Source organism: Branchiostoma belcheri, unplaced genomic scaffold (genome assembly GCF_001625305.1).
Source record: "Branchiostoma belcheri isolate BF01 breed outbred unplaced genomic scaffold, Haploidv18h27 scaffold4, whole genome shotgun sequence".
In the NCBI taxonomy this organism is placed as follows: Eukaryota; Metazoa; Chordata; class Leptocardii; order Amphioxiformes; family Branchiostomatidae; genus Branchiostoma; species Branchiostoma belcheri.
In genome coordinates, this window is record NW_017804020.1 from 4,210,215 (window position 1) to 4,228,415 (window position 18,201).

General features: G+C 43.4%; 1 protein-coding gene across 1 annotated transcript; it reads left to right on the forward strand.

Annotated features, from left to right (window-relative positions):
• The first annotated feature begins 1,562 nt into the window (after positions 1–1,562).
• On the forward strand, positions 1,563–15,651 carry LOC109476932. The gene is made up of 22 exons (XM_019777949.1): positions 1,563–1,644; positions 1,840–2,223; positions 2,408–2,556; positions 2,744–2,916; positions 3,051–3,214; positions 3,489–3,605; positions 3,909–4,289; positions 6,429–6,679; positions 7,322–7,477; positions 7,695–7,843; positions 8,280–8,554; positions 11,029–11,271; positions 11,640–11,831; positions 12,072–12,344; positions 12,646–12,827; positions 13,082–13,251; positions 13,607–13,709; positions 13,867–14,006; positions 14,220–14,328; positions 14,626–14,824; positions 15,139–15,285; positions 15,581–15,651. Exons 1-22 carry the CDS (start codon positions 1,563–1,565, stop codon positions 15,649–15,651), a joined length of 4,110 nt encoding a protein of 1,369 aa, XP_019633508.1.
• The last annotated feature ends 2,550 nt before the right edge of the window (positions 15,652–18,201 follow it).

The window sequence follows — 18,201 nt, forward strand, 5'->3', positions numbered from 1 at the left end:
GGCCGGCAGCCATCGGAAACCCCGCCAGTCTTCGTCCAGGTCCCGATCAGCAGTGCCAAAAACATGCCGATAACGCGCCGAGCGGGCCCCTTTCTTGAATTGTGACCTAGGCTTTAGTCGGTGATATTGCCTATATTACTATAATGTTAGTCCAATTGACTGACAACCACGAGTGGCTGACTCAGCCGTAGTCTTGAGATTTAGATTCAGATGCTATATTAAATCACGATGTTATGTTCGTGCTGTCTACGTTTCAACGTTCTTGCTTGAAAGAACAAAGGTAAAAACGCAGACAACCTATACTCGGGCAGACATTTCTTCCAGCTCGTTTGTTGCCCGGGTGCCATGGCGACATTCTTGGCAGACCGCCAATGTTGACGAGGCATGCGGACATCAAGGAGAAAAATCGGTACGATCAACATGCTAAAAACAAGAGGACTAGAAGTAATGATTTATATATAGCGAACATTTAACCGTCCACTATCTTATTATATAATATTTGCGTCATCGGCACGTTCAAAACTTGAATTCTTCGTCAGTATAATAATCATTATTTGACGTCATGGCTACACACCCAAAAATGAGAGGGTGCGTTGCCTTTGAGTCAGCGTCGGGGAATTTCTGTGAAGTTTTAGTAGGCATAGACGGCGTGACGTACAGGGATCATGCCAGTCTGTTGTCAGGGCTAGTTCACGGGCCATCCCCTCAGTTAGACCCTGAGCATCATGTTTGCAGTGGACGAAACAAAGCATGTCTGAATGGAAACTTGTTTACCCTCGAGCCAAGAAGCTAGCCTGTCCACTTGGTGACTTTGCCTCTCCCAGATAATTGTCCAATTACTGTACGTCCTACTCATACCACTCCACATCTAACCAATCATAATCGTTGGTTCACGGTGACTAACTGACTAATTATGCCGTACTGACGAAATAGTGGCTGGGAGATACCTGGGAAAACATCAATCTGTCAAAGTTAACAATTGACCATTGTCAGTCAGGAGGGCGTTGCAGACAAACATGGCGTCGACTGCGTGTGAATAACGTGTTAAAACCTCACGCCCGACTGCTTTCAATTAACACTTTTAAACCGTACTTTTAAATCAGTAAACACGTACATCACAAGTATGGGATAACAACTTGGCATCAATAATCAAGGCTATTTTGAATTAGTACTGTTCTGTGTTTATTTAGATACATGTAGTTGGTACGTTCAACTTGCAGTTGTGTTAAAATACAATACACGGCAATTCCTTGTTGCAAGTATAGGCACTGGTTCAATTGACTTATGGAATGGATTTTTTTGCATCGTTTCATTTCTATCTTTAGCATATGTTTGCTGCTGTTTATAAATATTCCCGCGTTGTACGATCAACAAATAAGGTACTGTGTGGCCTCATGCTTATGACCTGCCCGACAGCACCACCTTTCAATAAGAAACTACAGGGGCAGCGTGTTAAGCGATGCTCTTTTATCGTTTTGTGTACCAATGACATTATGAACCTGCAGACTAATAGTATGCAATCCTGATTTTTGCTCTGGGTTTAGGTGTTGTACGCTGACACGATGGCGAGTCCGTGTGCATCAGGGTTTTGGATGTGGGTGGTTATGGTGCTGACAGCAACGACTGCGACAGTCACCGGGCAAGGTAAACCTCAATTTCCATGGATATATATCCTTTAAACAATCCACCTTAAACTTTCAAATGTTTGGTGTTAGCGGATGTATACACTCAGTCAACAGTATAATTACATCATTCGTTAGTTTATACTAAAAGATAGTTGGTTAATGGCAAGAACACCTTTTATCAAGTCACCTATTCTCGTTTCCTTTTTTTCAACAGGTACGTGTCCAATAGCAGGCTATGCCAGTTTTAACGGAGTTTGCTACAAGGACTTCCCTGACCCGAAGACGTACGACGAGGCTAAACAGACGTGTGCCGCAGACGGGGGACTGCTCGCCATGCCGAAGAATAGCGCGGCCAACACTTACATCCACAATCTAGGAGGAGCAGGAGTACGCTGGATCGGGCTGACTGACACCGACAGGGAAGGCCGGTGGGTATTTGCTGACGGCCAAACACTTGCGTCATCCGGCTATACCAACTGGAACTCCGGTGAGCCAAACGATGCTGGCAGGATCGAAGACTGTGCCGAGTTGTATGGTTCCACGCACGGCTGGAATGATGCCCAGTGCAGCCTCGCCAAAGGATTCATCTGCCAGCTAGGTATGTGTTCTGATTTTTAACCCTAACGATTGTCACTAATGTTGGATAGCAACTTTATGTTTGGGGCACAATTTTCGTGTAAAACGTCACTCCTTTCAGTAAAGAAATGCCACAAGGCCAGTAGCCTAAAGCAATACCTGTCGAGATTTTGGGGGCTAACTTGTCATATTTGGTACCTATCCAGTCTTTACAGCCAATCCTCAATGGGTAGACGTTTTTTCAACCGTGAAAGGAACAGGACAGACTGTTTACGACGCCTGGAGAACTAATGGACAAGTCAGCCACAACAAGTGCCCAGTTGTAGACCAATGGGAATCGCTTAACATCCAGCGGGTAAGCTAGATCAGGTGTATCATCACTTAAGCGTAACGCAACCATTAAAAATAAGTAGAATTTTTGACAAACAGAATTGGATTGGAGCAGCTAAATCTGTCCTTAATAAGTAGAAATGCATGTAACTCAAAAATGAAGGGCGTTTTTTTTTCATCGGCACAGGAAGTAAAATTGTCGTCTTTTGCAGGTGAAGGTTGTGTTGGAGTCCTCCGAAGGAAATAGAGAGCTGATTTTTGATGGGAGGAACACTGACAGGTTCAACTGGTTCTCCAAGTCTCGTCTGCTCTCATCTCCTTGGAACGACATTAGCGCCGAGCCTCAAAACGTCTTCTCGATCGAAGGAAGCCAACATGTGAAAAGGTAAATCTTGAGCCTTTGAAATGTAAAATGTAAGCATTTCTCTTCTTTGCATGGAATTACCCGATTCGTAGTGAGTCTTCACGATGTCCATGGAATTAATTGTATTGAATAAAATACGGCTTTTTTTGTTGCAGGTCTTTTCACATCAATCGCAACTGGGGTGGTTGCCCCCAAGACGCTGGTTGGCTTGCGGTGGCCGACATCGGTCCGCGCGGAATATGCGAATGGGAGCGAGCTCCGGAAGATCAGCTGCCTTACATTCGCTTTTCTAAAACTACAGGCTACGCTAACTACAACGGTGCGTGCAGTACTTTGTTACTCCTATATATCTCCCTGAGCAGATGGGGCATTTTTATGTTGACTTTTCTTATCTGATGCTTTTGTGTTTTGGGTTAGCGTTAGGGTTTGGGCAGCAATAATAAACTGATTCTGTTACGGACCAAAATATGTGGAGAATCAATATTTTTTTCAGCTGTCTATACCTGCTGTTTTGAATACGTTAAAAGAACCAAAGGAGCCTGAGAGAAGATTTCTTGTCTGATTTCTCAAAATAGTATCATTATTTTACATAGGGGGTGATATTGCAACGGCCGATCGGATGGTCATCTACATCGACACGCCCGGAAAAAACGTGCTGTGCTCCTGCCCTGCTGGACAGTCTCTTAGTGAAGATGGCACCCGGTGTGAAGGTCAGTGGTTATATCATTACCCTGAGAAAATGTTATAATTCCATAATGGTAACTGCTTGGAATTCATGTTCGTTATGATGTGTACTGGCAAGTACGTAACTTGAATATGATACTAGTAATGTTTTGTTACAAGTGTTTTTGTCTATGTCGTGGTTAAAGCAGTTGGCGACGTCGTTTGGGTTGTAGTCTGTGTTGTTAGCGACACCGGTTGTTGTGCTGTTAGAAATCCAAATAAAGAGTTCTATTGTCGGAAAACCATAGGACTATATATAGCGACCTATTCTCGTTTCCTTTTTTCAACAGGGTGTCCAAAAGCAGGCTATTCCAGCTTAAACAGAGTTTGCTACAAGGACTTCCCTGACCCGAAGACGTACGACGAGGCTAAACAGACGTGTGCCGCAGACGGGGGACTGCTCGCCATGCCGAAGAATAGCGCGGCCAACACTTACATCCACAATCTAGGAGGAGCAGGAGTACGCTGGATCGGGCTGACTGACACCGACAGGGAAGGCCGGTGGGTATTTGCTGACGGCCAAACACTTGCGTCATCCGGCTATACCAACTGGAACTCCGGTGAGCCAAACGATGCTGGCAGGATCGAAGACTGTGCCGAGTTGTATGGTTCCACGCACGGCTGGAATGATGCCCAGTGCAGCCTCGCCAAAGGATTCATCTGCCAGCTAGGTATGTGTTCTGATTTTTAACCCTAACGATTGTCACTAATGTTGGATAGCAACTTTATATGTTTGGGGCACAATTTTTGTGTAAAAAAAAATACCCCTTCAAGGACAAAAATTGCCACAAAGCCAGTAGCCTAAAGCAATCATACCTGTTGAGATTTTTAAGGTAGCTGGCGATTCCATATATATATATATTTATATGAATAGAATTATATTTGGGGGCTAACTTGTCATATTTGGTACCTATCCAGTCTTTACAGACGATCCTCAATGGGTAGACGTTTTTTCAACCGTGAAAGGAACAGGACAGACTGTTTACGACGCCTGGAGAACTAATGGTCACAACAAGTGCCCAGTTGTAGACCAATGGGAATCGCTTAACATCCAGCGGGTAAGTTGCTGCTAGACCCGTGTGTGTGTGTTACTGTGTTTTGTTTTGTCACTTGTCCGTACATGTAGTTCGGTCAGCTACATCAGGTGCATCATCCCTTACGCGTAAAAAATAATTAGAATTTTTGACAAACAGAATTGGATTGAAGCAGCTAAATCTGTTCTTAATAAGTAGAACTGTATGCAACTCAAGAATGAGGGGCGTTTTTTTTCATCGGCACAGGAAGTAAAATTGTCGTCTTTTGCAGGTGAAGGTTGTGTTGGAGTCCTCCGAAGGAAATAGAGAGCTGATTTTTGATGGAAGAAACACTGACAGGTTCAACTGGTTCTCCAAGTCTCGTCTGCTCTCATCTCCTTGGAACGACATTAGCGCCGAGCCTCAAAACGTCTTCTCGATCGAAGGAAGTCGAAATGCGAAAAGGTAAATCTTGAGCCTTTGAAATGTAAAACTTCGTATTAAAGCATTTCTCTTCTTTGTATGGAATTACCCGATTCGTAGTGAGTCTTCACGACGTCCATGGAATTGTATTGAATAAAACACGGCTTTTTTTGTCGCAGGTCTTTTCACATTAATCGCAACTGGGGTGGTTGCCCCCAAGATGCTGGTTGGCTTGCGGTGGCCGACGGCGGTCCTCGCGGAATATGCGAATGGGAGCGAGTTCCGGAAGATCAGCTGCCTTACATTCGCTTTTCTAAAACTACAGGCTACGCTAACTACAACGGTGCGTGCAGTACTTTGTTACTCCTATATATCTCCCTGAGCAGATGGGGCATTTCTAGGTTGACTTTTCTTATCTGATACTTTTGTGTTTTAGGTTAAGGTTAGGGCAGCAATAATAAACTGATTCTTTTACGGACCAAAATATGTGGAAAATCGCTTTTTTTTTCAGCTGTCTGAGCCTGAGCCTGAGTCAAGATTTCTTGTCTGATTTCTCAAAATAGTATCATTATTTTACATAGGGGGTGATATTGCAACGGCCGATCGGATGATCATCTACATCGACGCGCCCGGAAACAACGTGCTGTGTTCCTGCCCTGCTGGACAATCTCTTAGTGAAGATGGCACCCGGTGTGGTCAGTGGTTATTATCGGTTATTGCATGGACATCTTGGCGGGTTTTCTGGTATAACGTCCTGTGATTGTTTCTTTCGTCCTGAACATAATGTTGATTTTGTGGCTGATTCATCCTAGCAGGCTACCATCTAGTTTTGTAACTGTAAATCCTGTTTTTCCTTCAAAGAGGATAACTCATGATCAAGAAAGGAACGACGGATTTCAATGATTTGTGGGCATGCAGGTACATGTAGTATAAAACAAATGCGTGGTAATCGGCCTGAATTGTGTGATTGTCATCCTATTCTTTTCTCCCCATTCCTCGATGATTGCTATAGATGTGAAAATGAAGAAAGCAAGAGAGAGACAGAACCTTTGAAGTTTTCGAAAACCTGGGTATTGTAGTATTTTAGAAATTGATCAGTTGGTCGGCAAGCACAGCCAGGTAAAAAATATGTATCTAGACTGTCATGCTGTTTTTGTCAAGCATGATTTGAACCTTTTTTTTATTAATAATTTCCACAGAAGATGGTTAGTCATAACCTTTTGTCAACTAAGAAACACTTAGAATATATTTCGGGGTACTTTTGTTTTCAGGACAGAAAAATGGAAAGTTAAACCAATTATCGAATTGTTAGCGATAGACTAGGCTATCCAAACCTGCTCAATCCACGTCTTACAATCGTGTCGTTTTCTGCAGAATGCGCGGAAGAAAAAGCCATCTGCTCTGCATGGGGAGATCCACACTTCACGACATTCGACGGAAACACACATCATTTTCAAGGTCCTTGCAGATACACGTTCGCCAAGGACTGTGGAAACAGCAGCGATTTTGATGTAGAAGTACAACAGGTTCCATCAACCTGGAACCCAACCGTTTCATACGTGCGTTCAGTGTACGTGACAGCATACGGGTACGAAATCGGGATTCTTCAAGGCAAAGTTGTGACAGTAAGTGGTTTCATTACCTCTGGGTTCGGAGGTATTGTTTGTCAGTGTGTGATCTGTTTGCTTGTGTGTCTGTATAGTTGAGTGGTGCTAGCGGGTGTTGAGGGTCTAAAGCACAGAAAGTAGCAAGGTAATGTCTGAAGCACTGACCAAGAGATAGTACAAAATTGGCCGGCGTCTGTTGGCTGGGTGCTAGTGGGAAAATACACCGAGGTAGCCCAAAATTCACAATAATGAAGAAAACGAGAAATTCTTTAAACTAGGCCTGTTGATAGTACTACAAATCATCTCTTTGGTTTTGCCCAAAGATCCACAGAAATTCGAGCTACTTACAAAAAAAATGTCATGTGGAATTAAAATCAACGTTTTCTTGTCTTTGCAATATAGCCCCCGGAAGGGAGAAATGGCTACTTCTCTGCAAAATCACGACGTTTGCTTCCTGTTGAAATGATAGTCCGGAGTATCGGCAACATGTTAACAGGTTCAGTGTAAAGATTCCATGTATATAGTCTTCACTCTGAAACTGTCCAGCAAATGCATCACTGGCAAAATTTTGGTACTGTCTTGTGATGTCACAGGACTTTAGACAAACTTCACTGTTACACCGCTTCGTGATAACAAACTGCAATGTTTTCCTTCAACAAGGTGACAGGACCGCCGCCCACGCCTCCCTTCACCGCCACGCCTCCCTTCAGCCTAGCAACGGGCAGGATCGAGGTCACCCTGAGCGGCATGTATGTCCGAGTAGAGCTGACAGAGTTGTGCGTGGTGATTCTCTACGATGGGGTTGAAAGAGTTGAGGTCAGTACCTTTTAAGTTAAGTCAGATATGTTCACTTTGACACGGTGTAAAGCTGCAGTGCTGGGTTCTCCATTCTTATAAGTTGTGTACAGTACAGTCAGCTTTATGGAGTCTGCATTAATGTTTTTATATGAATAGTGATTCTCCGTTAGTAAATACTGTACTGTAGCAGGTATCTTAAAGGATAGGTAACAACTCTGATATAACACTGCTACAGGTGAAGATTCCGAGTAGCTACCAGAATATGATGTGTGGACTGTGCGGGAACTACAACGGTATAAGGAACGATGACTTTGAGTTACCGAATGGAAACATCGTCTCGAACGTGAATGAGTTCGGGAATGGTTGGGAGACCGGCAGCAATGCGTATGTTACTTCCATATAAGCTATCCATGTCTAGATATGTTAATTGTAGAAAATTGAAATAACTTGAACTCGAAAATGACGCTTTTTTTGTTCAGCTATGACATGATTATCAATATGTGCCCTCTACCGCTACTCATGTTTCCTTTTATGCGAAGCTGCATGTGACATAGCTAATCATTGTCACTAAGTACCATCAAGATAAAATTAAATCCTTTCGTTATGTTGTTCACATACACACATACACAGATACACAGCCCTGAAACAGCCCTTAGGTACTAGGTGAAGGTAATAATGGAACACTTTGCACTATTTGAATATACCACTTTACCATTCACAACCCAATACCGTTAATATTAATGGCAATTATAAAAACAAATGTGAGAAAGTACGCATAGGTTAATACTTCTTATCTAATTACAGTTGTTATCTATTACAGTTGTTCTGGTGACCGTCCTACCGGTGAACCCCCGACTGAAGGACCGTGTGACCCGAACTATACGGACCCGTGTAACGTGCTTACAGACACAAACGGTCCGTTTGCTGCTTGCCATGGCGTTGTGGATCCTCAGATTTACTTGAACAGCTGCGTCTTCGACCAGTGTGCAACGCAGGGCCAAGGAGGGTTCCTCTGTGCGAACTTGAAGGCTTACTATGCCACCTGTAGGGGCGCCGGCGTGTCTCCGTTCGATTGGAGGACGCCAGACCTCTGTCGTAAGTTCAGTTTCCAAACTCTATTAACTGTTGTGTGTTCCAGACCTTCGTACAGATCTATGAAGAAAAAACCAATCGTACAGCTACCATGGCACAAACTGTGCCGTAGACTATGAATGGATGGTTCATTGATAACGACAACAACGACATTGTATTTCCTGCTGTAAATGTAGTTAAAGTTCTGTATTCTCAAAAATCACCTGAGTTGAACTCTTTGTCTTCGATAGCTATGGATTGCCCAGCAAACAGCGCGTACTCATCGTGCGCAAGCGCCTGCCCTGCGACATGCAGGAACCCCAGCGCCCCAGACAACTGCAACCTTCCATGTGTAGAAGACTGCGGGTGTGATGTAGGTTACGTGCAAAGTGGACAGGATTGCGTACCTCAAGAGGACTGTGGTTGCACCGACGATGATGGATACTACCATACGGTAAAAACTAAATTATTGTCAATGTAAAAGTATTCACCACTCTGAATATATATGTAAGCCATCTGATACAGATGACTAATATATATACATACAATTTCTCTCCATCACTGCAAATCTAGGTTTCTTTGAAGAATGTTAGCTTATAATATACATTAAGTCATAAAGTTTTCAGGCAGGCAGAGGTAAAGTAAAGTACGTACAATTCTAAACCAATGCGGGAGGATAATGACGTATGCTGGACATGACATAACGTTGCGTCTAAACTTTATTTTCTTTTCATACCCTTTTTAGCTTGGAGCAGTTTGGGTTGATAGTGGTGAGAAATGCGTATGCAACGCAGGTGACACGATAGTCTGTAAAGGTAAGAGAACTAAAAATGAGATTCTAACAATATATCTGTTACGTATGGATTAACAAATAATACTTTTTGCTTTGATTCGATAAGATTCCATTTCATGTGTTCCTTGTCGTAGATGGTAGCATTCGAAAATGGTGAGCAATGCATGTAAATATTGCTTTGAGTTTGACTGCCCTACTTAAGCACTTAAGCAAATAATAATCAAAGGAAATATTTTTGGGGCACAATTTTCGTGTAAAAACCACTCCTTTAAGTAAGAAAATGCCGTCTCACCACAGACCACAATGATTGATGGTGAAGCAATGTCACCCTCATATATAATCTCCATATATCTTCTGTCGTTGTAGTTGTAGTTGACGGCGGTTGGACCGACTGGGGCCCATGGTCAGGCTGCAGCGTGACGTGTGGAGTCGGGACGGAAACTCGGGACAGAACCTGCACCAACCCTGCACCAGCAAATGGAGGGGCAGACTGTGACGGACCAGATCAGGAGACACGGCAATGCGACACGGGGGTGTCTTGTCCAGGTAACTAAGTTATACTGCTGTCAACACGGAGATGTATACTTCTGGTCTTGAAATAAGTTACTTAACCTGCTTTTCGGACTATGCATGGATACAACTAGCAGAAGTTATTATACTCCGTCAAAAGGGAGAAGTTTAAGTATTCCGAGATACATTAAATGTTACTTTATCTCCAATTAGTTGACGGCGGTTGGACCGACTGGGGACCATGGTCAGGCTGCAGCGTGACTTGTGGAGTCGGGACGGAGACTCGGGACAGAACTTGCACCAACCCTGCACCAGCAAATGGAGGGGCAGACTGTGATGGACCAGATCAGGAGACACAGGCATGTGACACGGGGGTGTCTTGTCCAGGTAACTTAAGTTTTACTGCTGTCACCTTAGATCTAAAGATCAAGGTGTAAGATTCTGATCTTAAAATAAGTTATTTTACTTGTTTTTTGGACTATGCGTGGATACCAACAATGTCTATAGACCTCCTACAAAGGGAAACAATTTCAGTAAATTTGATGTATATGATGTATTGCCATGTAGATGACGGCGGTTGGACAGACTGGGGCCCATGGTCAGGCTGCAGTGTGACGTGTGGAGTCGGGACGGAGACTCGGGACAGAACCTGCACCAACCCTGTACCAGCAAATGGAGGGGCAGACTGTGATGGAGCAGATCAGGAGACACGGCAATGCGACACGGGGGTGTCTTGTCCAGGTAACTAAGTTATGCTGCCATGGATCATTTATCAGGAGATGTAAGATTCTGATCTTAAAAGCAGTCATTTCCCTGCTTTTGGTCATAGCTATGGAGGTCATAATAAGAATTGCTTGATGCTTACAACTAGCTATGTGAAATGTGTATTGGGGAATGTGTATCACAAGGGATGTCGGAATGGGTTTATACCCCCCCCCCCTCCCCCGAAAGCCAGGTAAACCATTTTCAGTCTTGACCTTCTTTTTCGCAACCTCCACTCACAAAATATCATTAAGATCCATCCACAACTTCTCGAGTTATGCTGTTGATATACATACAGATCCAGACCACGACAAGTCCACCATGGCATAACCGAAAACATAACCTTCTTGTTGAACCTAATATGTTAGTGGTCAAGTGTTAATTTGCAGTTTGCTGATTGTTGAAAGCTTCCTGACGGACTGATATCTTGCAGATTCCCGTTGCTCCATTAAAACAACGGACACCACCTACCGATACCGATGGGATGTGCCCCAGCTTACGGGAACGCGCTTCACGTTTGAAGTATCAGTCAACAACGATGCCCACATCGGCCTGTCACCAGTTAACAACGATGTTGCAGACATGTATGAAATCGTCATCGGCGGGTGGACGAATACAAGATCAGCCATACGCCGAATACCGCAAGGCCCCGACCTCACAAATGTCCCGACACCAGGTCGGTCTTTGCTTTTCTTTTTGAATCACGTTGTTTTGAAAACTAACACTGCCATCCTATTTTATCAAAACTATCAATGCTTATAGTATACAAGCCTGGTCTTTAAACTACAGGCTGGAGGACCCTGGGTCCTGTCATAAACAGGTACTCCCCACTGTGGTTTCTCCAGCAGCTTGAATAGTGAATTGGCCCCCATAACCACACAAACTAATAAACATCCTAGACGGTCCAGCCACCACAATAGTCAGGGATATAATGAGGCCTGGTAGTTTACGTTAGCCGAATTTATTGGGTGCTTATATAGTACAAGCCTGGTATTCCGTCGCTGCATATCTTGAAATGGTAAACTGATGGTTGATTTTCCACAGCTATCAACTCGCCAACGGAATTCAGGACCTTTTGGATCAACTGGGCTTCAGACGGAACCATTTCTGTCAGAAAGGGGGGTGTCGCTGAGCCGTTTATGTCGTGGAGGGATCCCAACCCGCTTCGCGTCTCCTATGCTGGGTACTCTACAGGCTGGGGCAGCACTGGGCGTTGGAAGTTCTGCTCTACCGAAGGTCAGTCTTCAGTTATTGACCTCCATGAAATGGGAGGTTACTGTTTTTGGTCTGGGTGATGTTTTATTGTATATTATACTAGTATCTCAAGATCCGTCGGACGGAATGGGAAGAGAGAAAAAAGAAAGAGAAATAAAGAGATTCTAGGTATTACCAATAACGGGAGGTTTCTGTTGTAGTAATGGTTACAGTCTAGTCCATTTGCGACGTTTCATTAAGCAATATACCATACATTTCCAGGGATCTCGGGGCTGACCATCGACGATGCCGGAATTGGTCATCTCATCGTTTCCTGGACAGTTGTGGGGAATCTTCCGGTCTCGCGCTACAGGCTCCGCTACCAGCCGGCAGACGGGTCGGTCTCGTACCAGGACCTCTCCCCCGCACCAGAAGTGGGAGCTACCTTGGCAACGGTACAGGGACTGCAGCCAGACACTGAATACACCTTCACGCTGACTTCTTTCGACGAGGATGACCAGCCAAACGGGGAGATCAACGGCACATACACCACAGGTGAGTGATGTGAAAATACTGATGCAGTGAACGTTGGGCCAAAGAGGGGTTTGTCCTACAGTGAATATAGAACTTAATGGTGAATCATTGGTCAATATTGATACATTGTAAGGAATCCCGCTTCTGGATCAGAAGGTTAGGGGTTCGAATCCAAAATCACCATTGTTTGGGATTTTGAATGTAACTGTTTCTTACTTAGGGTTGATGTTAATCATTTAGTTAAAAAGGAATCTTCTCCCTGTATACCAACATGGTTATACATAGTGAAAAGGGAAACAACATACTGTTTTTGTTGTTCCAGATTCGGTTGTGGTGAACGTACAGTGCGACCAGGACAGTATGAGTCTGTCCATCCCCCGTGCGGCACTACTGGCTGTGAATGTGGAGGACCTACACCTGCTGGACCCGGACTGTGGAGCCACTGAGGACGAAGATGTCTTTAAGTTAGAGACACACCTTCAGGAGTGCGGAACCAGACAGGAGGTGAGACAGATAACCCTTACTTCTTTCCAACCTAGAGTGTTGTTAACTCAAGTGTTTATCTTTTTGTGACCTACTGTAAAATGGCATCGGCTAAGTGGACATGGTCCGAAACAATTTACTCCGATTAAAATCCCGTGAATAGTTTCACTTAAAATTGTTCTGTATACATGACAGGTATCTATTTTTAAGTTCTGCGCTTTATCCCTTTTTAATTGATGCATCTTTGGATTGCCGTGCTTCTTACATTTCCTCAGACCTCAGGAGATGACAAATTCATCTTCTCCAACGAAGTCATTGCCAACCAAGTGACTCACGACAACGGCGCTGTGCGTGGCCAGCCGGTAAACCTGCCCTTCCACTGTGAGTTCCTCCGTCAGCGCGTTGTCTCGGGCAGAGCCATCATGTATAACATCCCCCCTCCTCGGTAAGGCCCTGCCTTGTGGTCTAATCATGCTTAAGACTTGTATATTTGAAGCAACTTGATACGTAGAATACAGGCTTTTGACGTACTGCCGAAAGGAACGACGTGTCGTTAATGCCTCTTTTATATTATCAAACAGGGTTAAATAAACGGGATTGTACCCATCAAGTCAAGTGTGTGGACAACTCAAAGACTATCGCTCTTTGGCAAACAGCAGTTTTTTTTTACCCAGGAATAATTTTCTATTCTCCATTGTTTGAACTAATCAGATTTGAAAGCTGTTAACAATGCAAAGTAATTAAGGATTCAGGATTCAAGTTCACTACATCTTTAACCAGCTCTTGCAATCTCCTTGCAGTCTTCGAATCGTTGACGCGAACAACAGTTTCACCATAGAGATGCACATGTACACTTCGGAAGACTTTGTTGCAACCTATGAGAGTTCTGACTTCCCAGTTCAGGTCAGAAAAGTTTACCTTTCTTCCTATTGTCATTTTGTAGTCTGACAATGATACCTATGGAAACTACCAATCAGATACCGGCCTAGCACTTGAGTAATCTTGACTGCATGTCGTTAGACCGGATGAACTAAGAAAGAGACTGCTCTTGTACCCACAGGTCGTACCATCTGACCGTCTTCACTTCGGCCTGAGTGTTGCGTCACCGCTGGACAACCTGGAGCTGTTCGCCCGTGACTGTGTCTCCACCCCCACCACCAACCCTGACGACACTCCTAGCGTCAACATCATCGACGATGGGTACGCTTTGACTACATGTGCTTAAATGTTTAATTACTTGGTTGGTTGGTTGGTTGGTTGGTTGGTTGGTTGGTTGGTTGGTTGGTTGGTTGGTTGGTTGGTTGGTTGGTTGGTTGGTTATTTATGCAATATAATTATGGCAATCACAGGTTACCTTTCAGTATGAGAGACCTGGATCTCGCTACAAATGATTTGTACCCCCTGACTTTGCAGCTGTCAGGTTGATCAGACTCTACAGAAGGACGATGACCTTTCTAACGACAAGGCCCTGTACTACAGCGTGGACGCCTTCACGTTTCCCAACGCTCTCAACCCCAGCCTGGTAGAAGACGTTTTAAAAATGTCACTTTTGTGGTGACTGGTAGGTGGGGACGCTACAGAAGGTTAAATGGTTGGTGACTGTTAAAGTGGATGATATGATACATATAAATGGCGACAAACTCTGCTAAAAAGTTATCAGAACAGAGCATCATGAGTTTGAAAACATACCAACAAGTGGTGGGTTGTACTATTCTGGGACAGCGAATACACAACCATATTATGCAGGTTTGGTTTGAGGTGGAGGTTTGAGAGGTATCGTAAGTGCTGTTCCTCAATAACATATTTCATTATTCCGCAGGTGTACTTCCATTGCACCATGATCATCTGCTTCAAGGACGACCCTGACTCTCGGTGCAAACAGGGCTGCATTCCACCAGCACGGCGCAGACGAGCCGTCTCGGACGGGACGGAGGGCAGGGTTCGCCGGGAAAGCAGCAGGGACCACGAGGCAAAAATCACCCAAGGACCGTTCAAGGTGCAGTCCGGAGAAGGAGCAGGTGCGTGATGAAATACGTTTCCGCGAGCAGTAAGGAAGACAGAAAATTAAGTAATTTTGGGAAGGATTCCTAATGCAGCTAGACATACATATATCTCAATGTGTTCCTGAAACTTACGTTCCTGAAAATATAGTAGGATCTGTGCAAGCATTGTTTGCATTTTTTTCTAGATGCTGCTTACATTGTGCTTGTATGGGATCTTTGCCTTCGTCTTCGATACTTGATGGTGAGAAAAATGTGTGAGAAAAAAGTGAAGATAGAAGCAAACTTTAGAATATAAGCAAGGCATTAGAATGGTTTCTCGTGTTCCACAGGACCAGCTGGAGTGCCGCTGGGTACCGCGGTGGGAGCGGCTGTTGGAGTTGCCGGGATCATGGTGCTTCTGATCGTGGCCGTGGTTCTGGCGAAGAAACGGGGCGGCCTGACCTTACGGAGGAAGAAGCGTGATGACGACACTGTCGGTAAGTCCCTACAGTAACAGACTTTATGTCACAATTAATGTTTGTGACCAATTTCAATCAGTTAAACGTGAATCGAAGTCATTTTTCATCAACTGCATCGGTTATTGTGCATGTTATCTCTCATTCAAGGAAGAAAAGTAGAAAAGATGTTTTCTGGCAAATCGTTATCAGAACAAAATGCTCAATTTATCTCTCTTTGGACGCCATTTATGACAGCATGTCTGTGTGGCCTTATTATGGGTCTGTACTGGATTGTGGCGCCGTTTTGATTAGTGGATTTTGTTTTCTCTGTTAGGACTTGACAACTACGCATACCAGGCTTGGGGAAAGATGAACAAGACTGGCATTGCTGACACCAAAGCCTAGAGTCTCCTTGTACCAGGACCAACATACAGAAACAATGTAGAATTCTTATAAGCTTGCCTCTTATCTTGACTAGCCTCCTTGCAGCAGGTTCTACAACTGGGCTTTTGGGGTAGCCTTCATAGTGCGCTTTTTTCCTTCTGTCATGTCACTTCTGTTTGTGCCGGGGTTCTTTTGGCGGCAAAGCTAAGGAGGCTAGATTTTGACAGGATTCGTAATAGCAAATCTTCTTCAGTTAATTGACCTATCATATCAGCATATCAAGCATCAGACCAAAAGCAGTAAAGACTCAACATCTATACTAAGAGACAGGCTAGGATTGGGAACCCACTAATCATCAGATTAACCGTTGCAGCACATGATTAACATATAGAATAAAAGGCATAGTAGGAGACTTTATAGCAGCAGTAAATGTATTCATCTTTTAAAGTAAACTTAAAGACGATTTATGGAAGTCTATAATCATACCAACAATAGTGATAGCCATCTACACTTAGACAGTGTATATAGTGAACTATCATCATACCAATTTTAGTGTAAGCTCCCTGGTGATACTTCATGGTGGATGTATTACGCTGAAAGTTAACTATTGGCTTTTTTAATATTTAAGAGCTCGGATTAGACAGCAAGCATGAACTTATTTTGAGATATCTTGATGTTCTACACTGCTAAATTTGGGTGTAATAATGCACTAATAGTGTCGGCTCAAATGTAAGAATGCAGTAAGCTTTGAGATCATGTTACTGTAGTATAGTCTCTCCATCTAAACTTCAACACAGTGTCGTGAACTTTATCACCAGTCATCAATAGTCTCTCCATCTAAACCTAGACAACGCAGTTAACTTTATCATCATACAACAGCAGTATACTTTTAGGCTCTTTATATCAACTTAGAGACACTGCCTTTTTACTGTCATACGAATAGTTGTTTACGCTCTGTAGTGATGCTTAGTAGAGCTTGGATTAGATAGCAACCATGGACTTATTCGGACGCCCTAATGTTCTGCTTGCGTGCTGCTAGGAGACTCTGCTGGTGCATAGGAAGGCTGCACAGCTTTCTCTTACCTTTAAATTGACTGTTTCTCCTGCGACTCAGTAGTTGGTGATTTCTATTACTAAAGCATATGGAAGCCTCCTCTCTTCTAATAAGCTTATACACAAAATCTCTTTTGCTATTTTCTTATATTTTAGAATCTGTCTATATTTAAGGTATACACCTTTCTCTCTTTAGTTCCTTACTTGCAGCTTAATCGCGGTGGAAAAAATGGGGTAATGTGACAATGACTCAATTTGCAGAACACGGGGTTCAATGTGACAAAGTTCACTTATCAATTCATATTACTATTAGAATTTTATCAATAACACTTATAGTACATCATTTCTGTGCCAATGTTGTACTCGAATCTGGATTAGTGCCTTTTACGTGCACGTTTTAAAGGGGGGAATGAGCCATCGTTGTCTGTAAACTCTTTGTACACATAACGTACATCTACACTGAAACACACATTCGTATCAACATTACGCTAAGCATCTACTTTGGAATTTAGTAATGTTCTTGACAAGTAAACTGTTGTCTCTTGATCACTGTGTTGTAAGATGTAAATTGGCAAGATGCACTGTATCGTGTCTTGTAATGAGACAAGGAAACATCTGGAGTTCCGTACATACGGAATAAAGCGGAGTCATGGGGTCACATATCTGTTGTCTGTGTCTTTTTTAACCATTCACTGACTGTAACACTGTTATATCCGGCCGCACATGTCTTATCACAGAAAAGATAGTGACATATTTCAAGACACTGTATTTTTGTAAAACAGGCTGGCTATTTTTTCAAACTTTAATTTGACATTTTCTGGCTCAAGGTTTTCCGGGATAGAGCGTCCTCCTATAAGGCTTGCAGTCACTTAAGGCTACCTAAAACATATTATAACTGTTCTAATCATAATTTCTTTCCAGCTGACAATTAATAATAATTCTCTGCTAGATGGCGGAAATCAACCGTTGTAGACCTCAACATTGTATGTTTTTATTGTCTGTGCCTGCTCATTGATACACAGTCAAACCTGTACAAGTTACCACCTCTACATAAGAACAAGCTGACCATTGATATACAGTCAAATCTGTACTGCTACTAGTGACCAGGACATCCTGGACATTGATACAGCCTTACCTGTACTATGCACTGTGACTTTTACACGGCTGTGTACAACAGCTGGTCTAATTTAGCCTGATAACCACAACTACTTTAACCCTCAAAATCAATCCCCACAGAAAATAATGTCTCTCTGCTCAAAATTTCGGACTAGTTTGTGTCAAAATAACACAAAGGTAGTGTCAGCAGCAATAAGTATTCAATTTGTTCAAAGTATAGTAGCCGGAATATGCTAATTCAATCAGCCTCGACACTACATGTTTCCATGCAAGCGGTACCTGTCCTTGGTACTGAACGCCATCCTCATAGTAAAACACACAGTATGTATGGTGAAGACCACACAGTACAGGGACTTGTTAAAGCCGGCCAAACCTTACGGAAAAAAATGGCATGCACTTGAG

What these genes read in the sequence shown, in the direction of transcription:
- LOC109476932 (XM_019777949.1), top strand. Translation starts at nt 1,563, where the DNA reads ATGGCGAGTCCGTGTGCATCAGGGTTTTGGATGTGGGTGGTTATGGTG. An exon ending in TATAACATCCCCCCTCCTCG is followed by an intron (nt 13,252 to 13,606) that starts GTAAGGCCCTGC and finishes ATCTCCTTGCAG; the next exon opens with TCTTCGAATCGTTGACGCGA. An exon ending in GCGTGATGACGACACTGTCG is followed by an intron (nt 15,286 to 15,580) that starts GTAAGTCCCTAC and finishes TTTCTCTGTTAG; the next exon opens with GACTTGACAACTACGCATAC.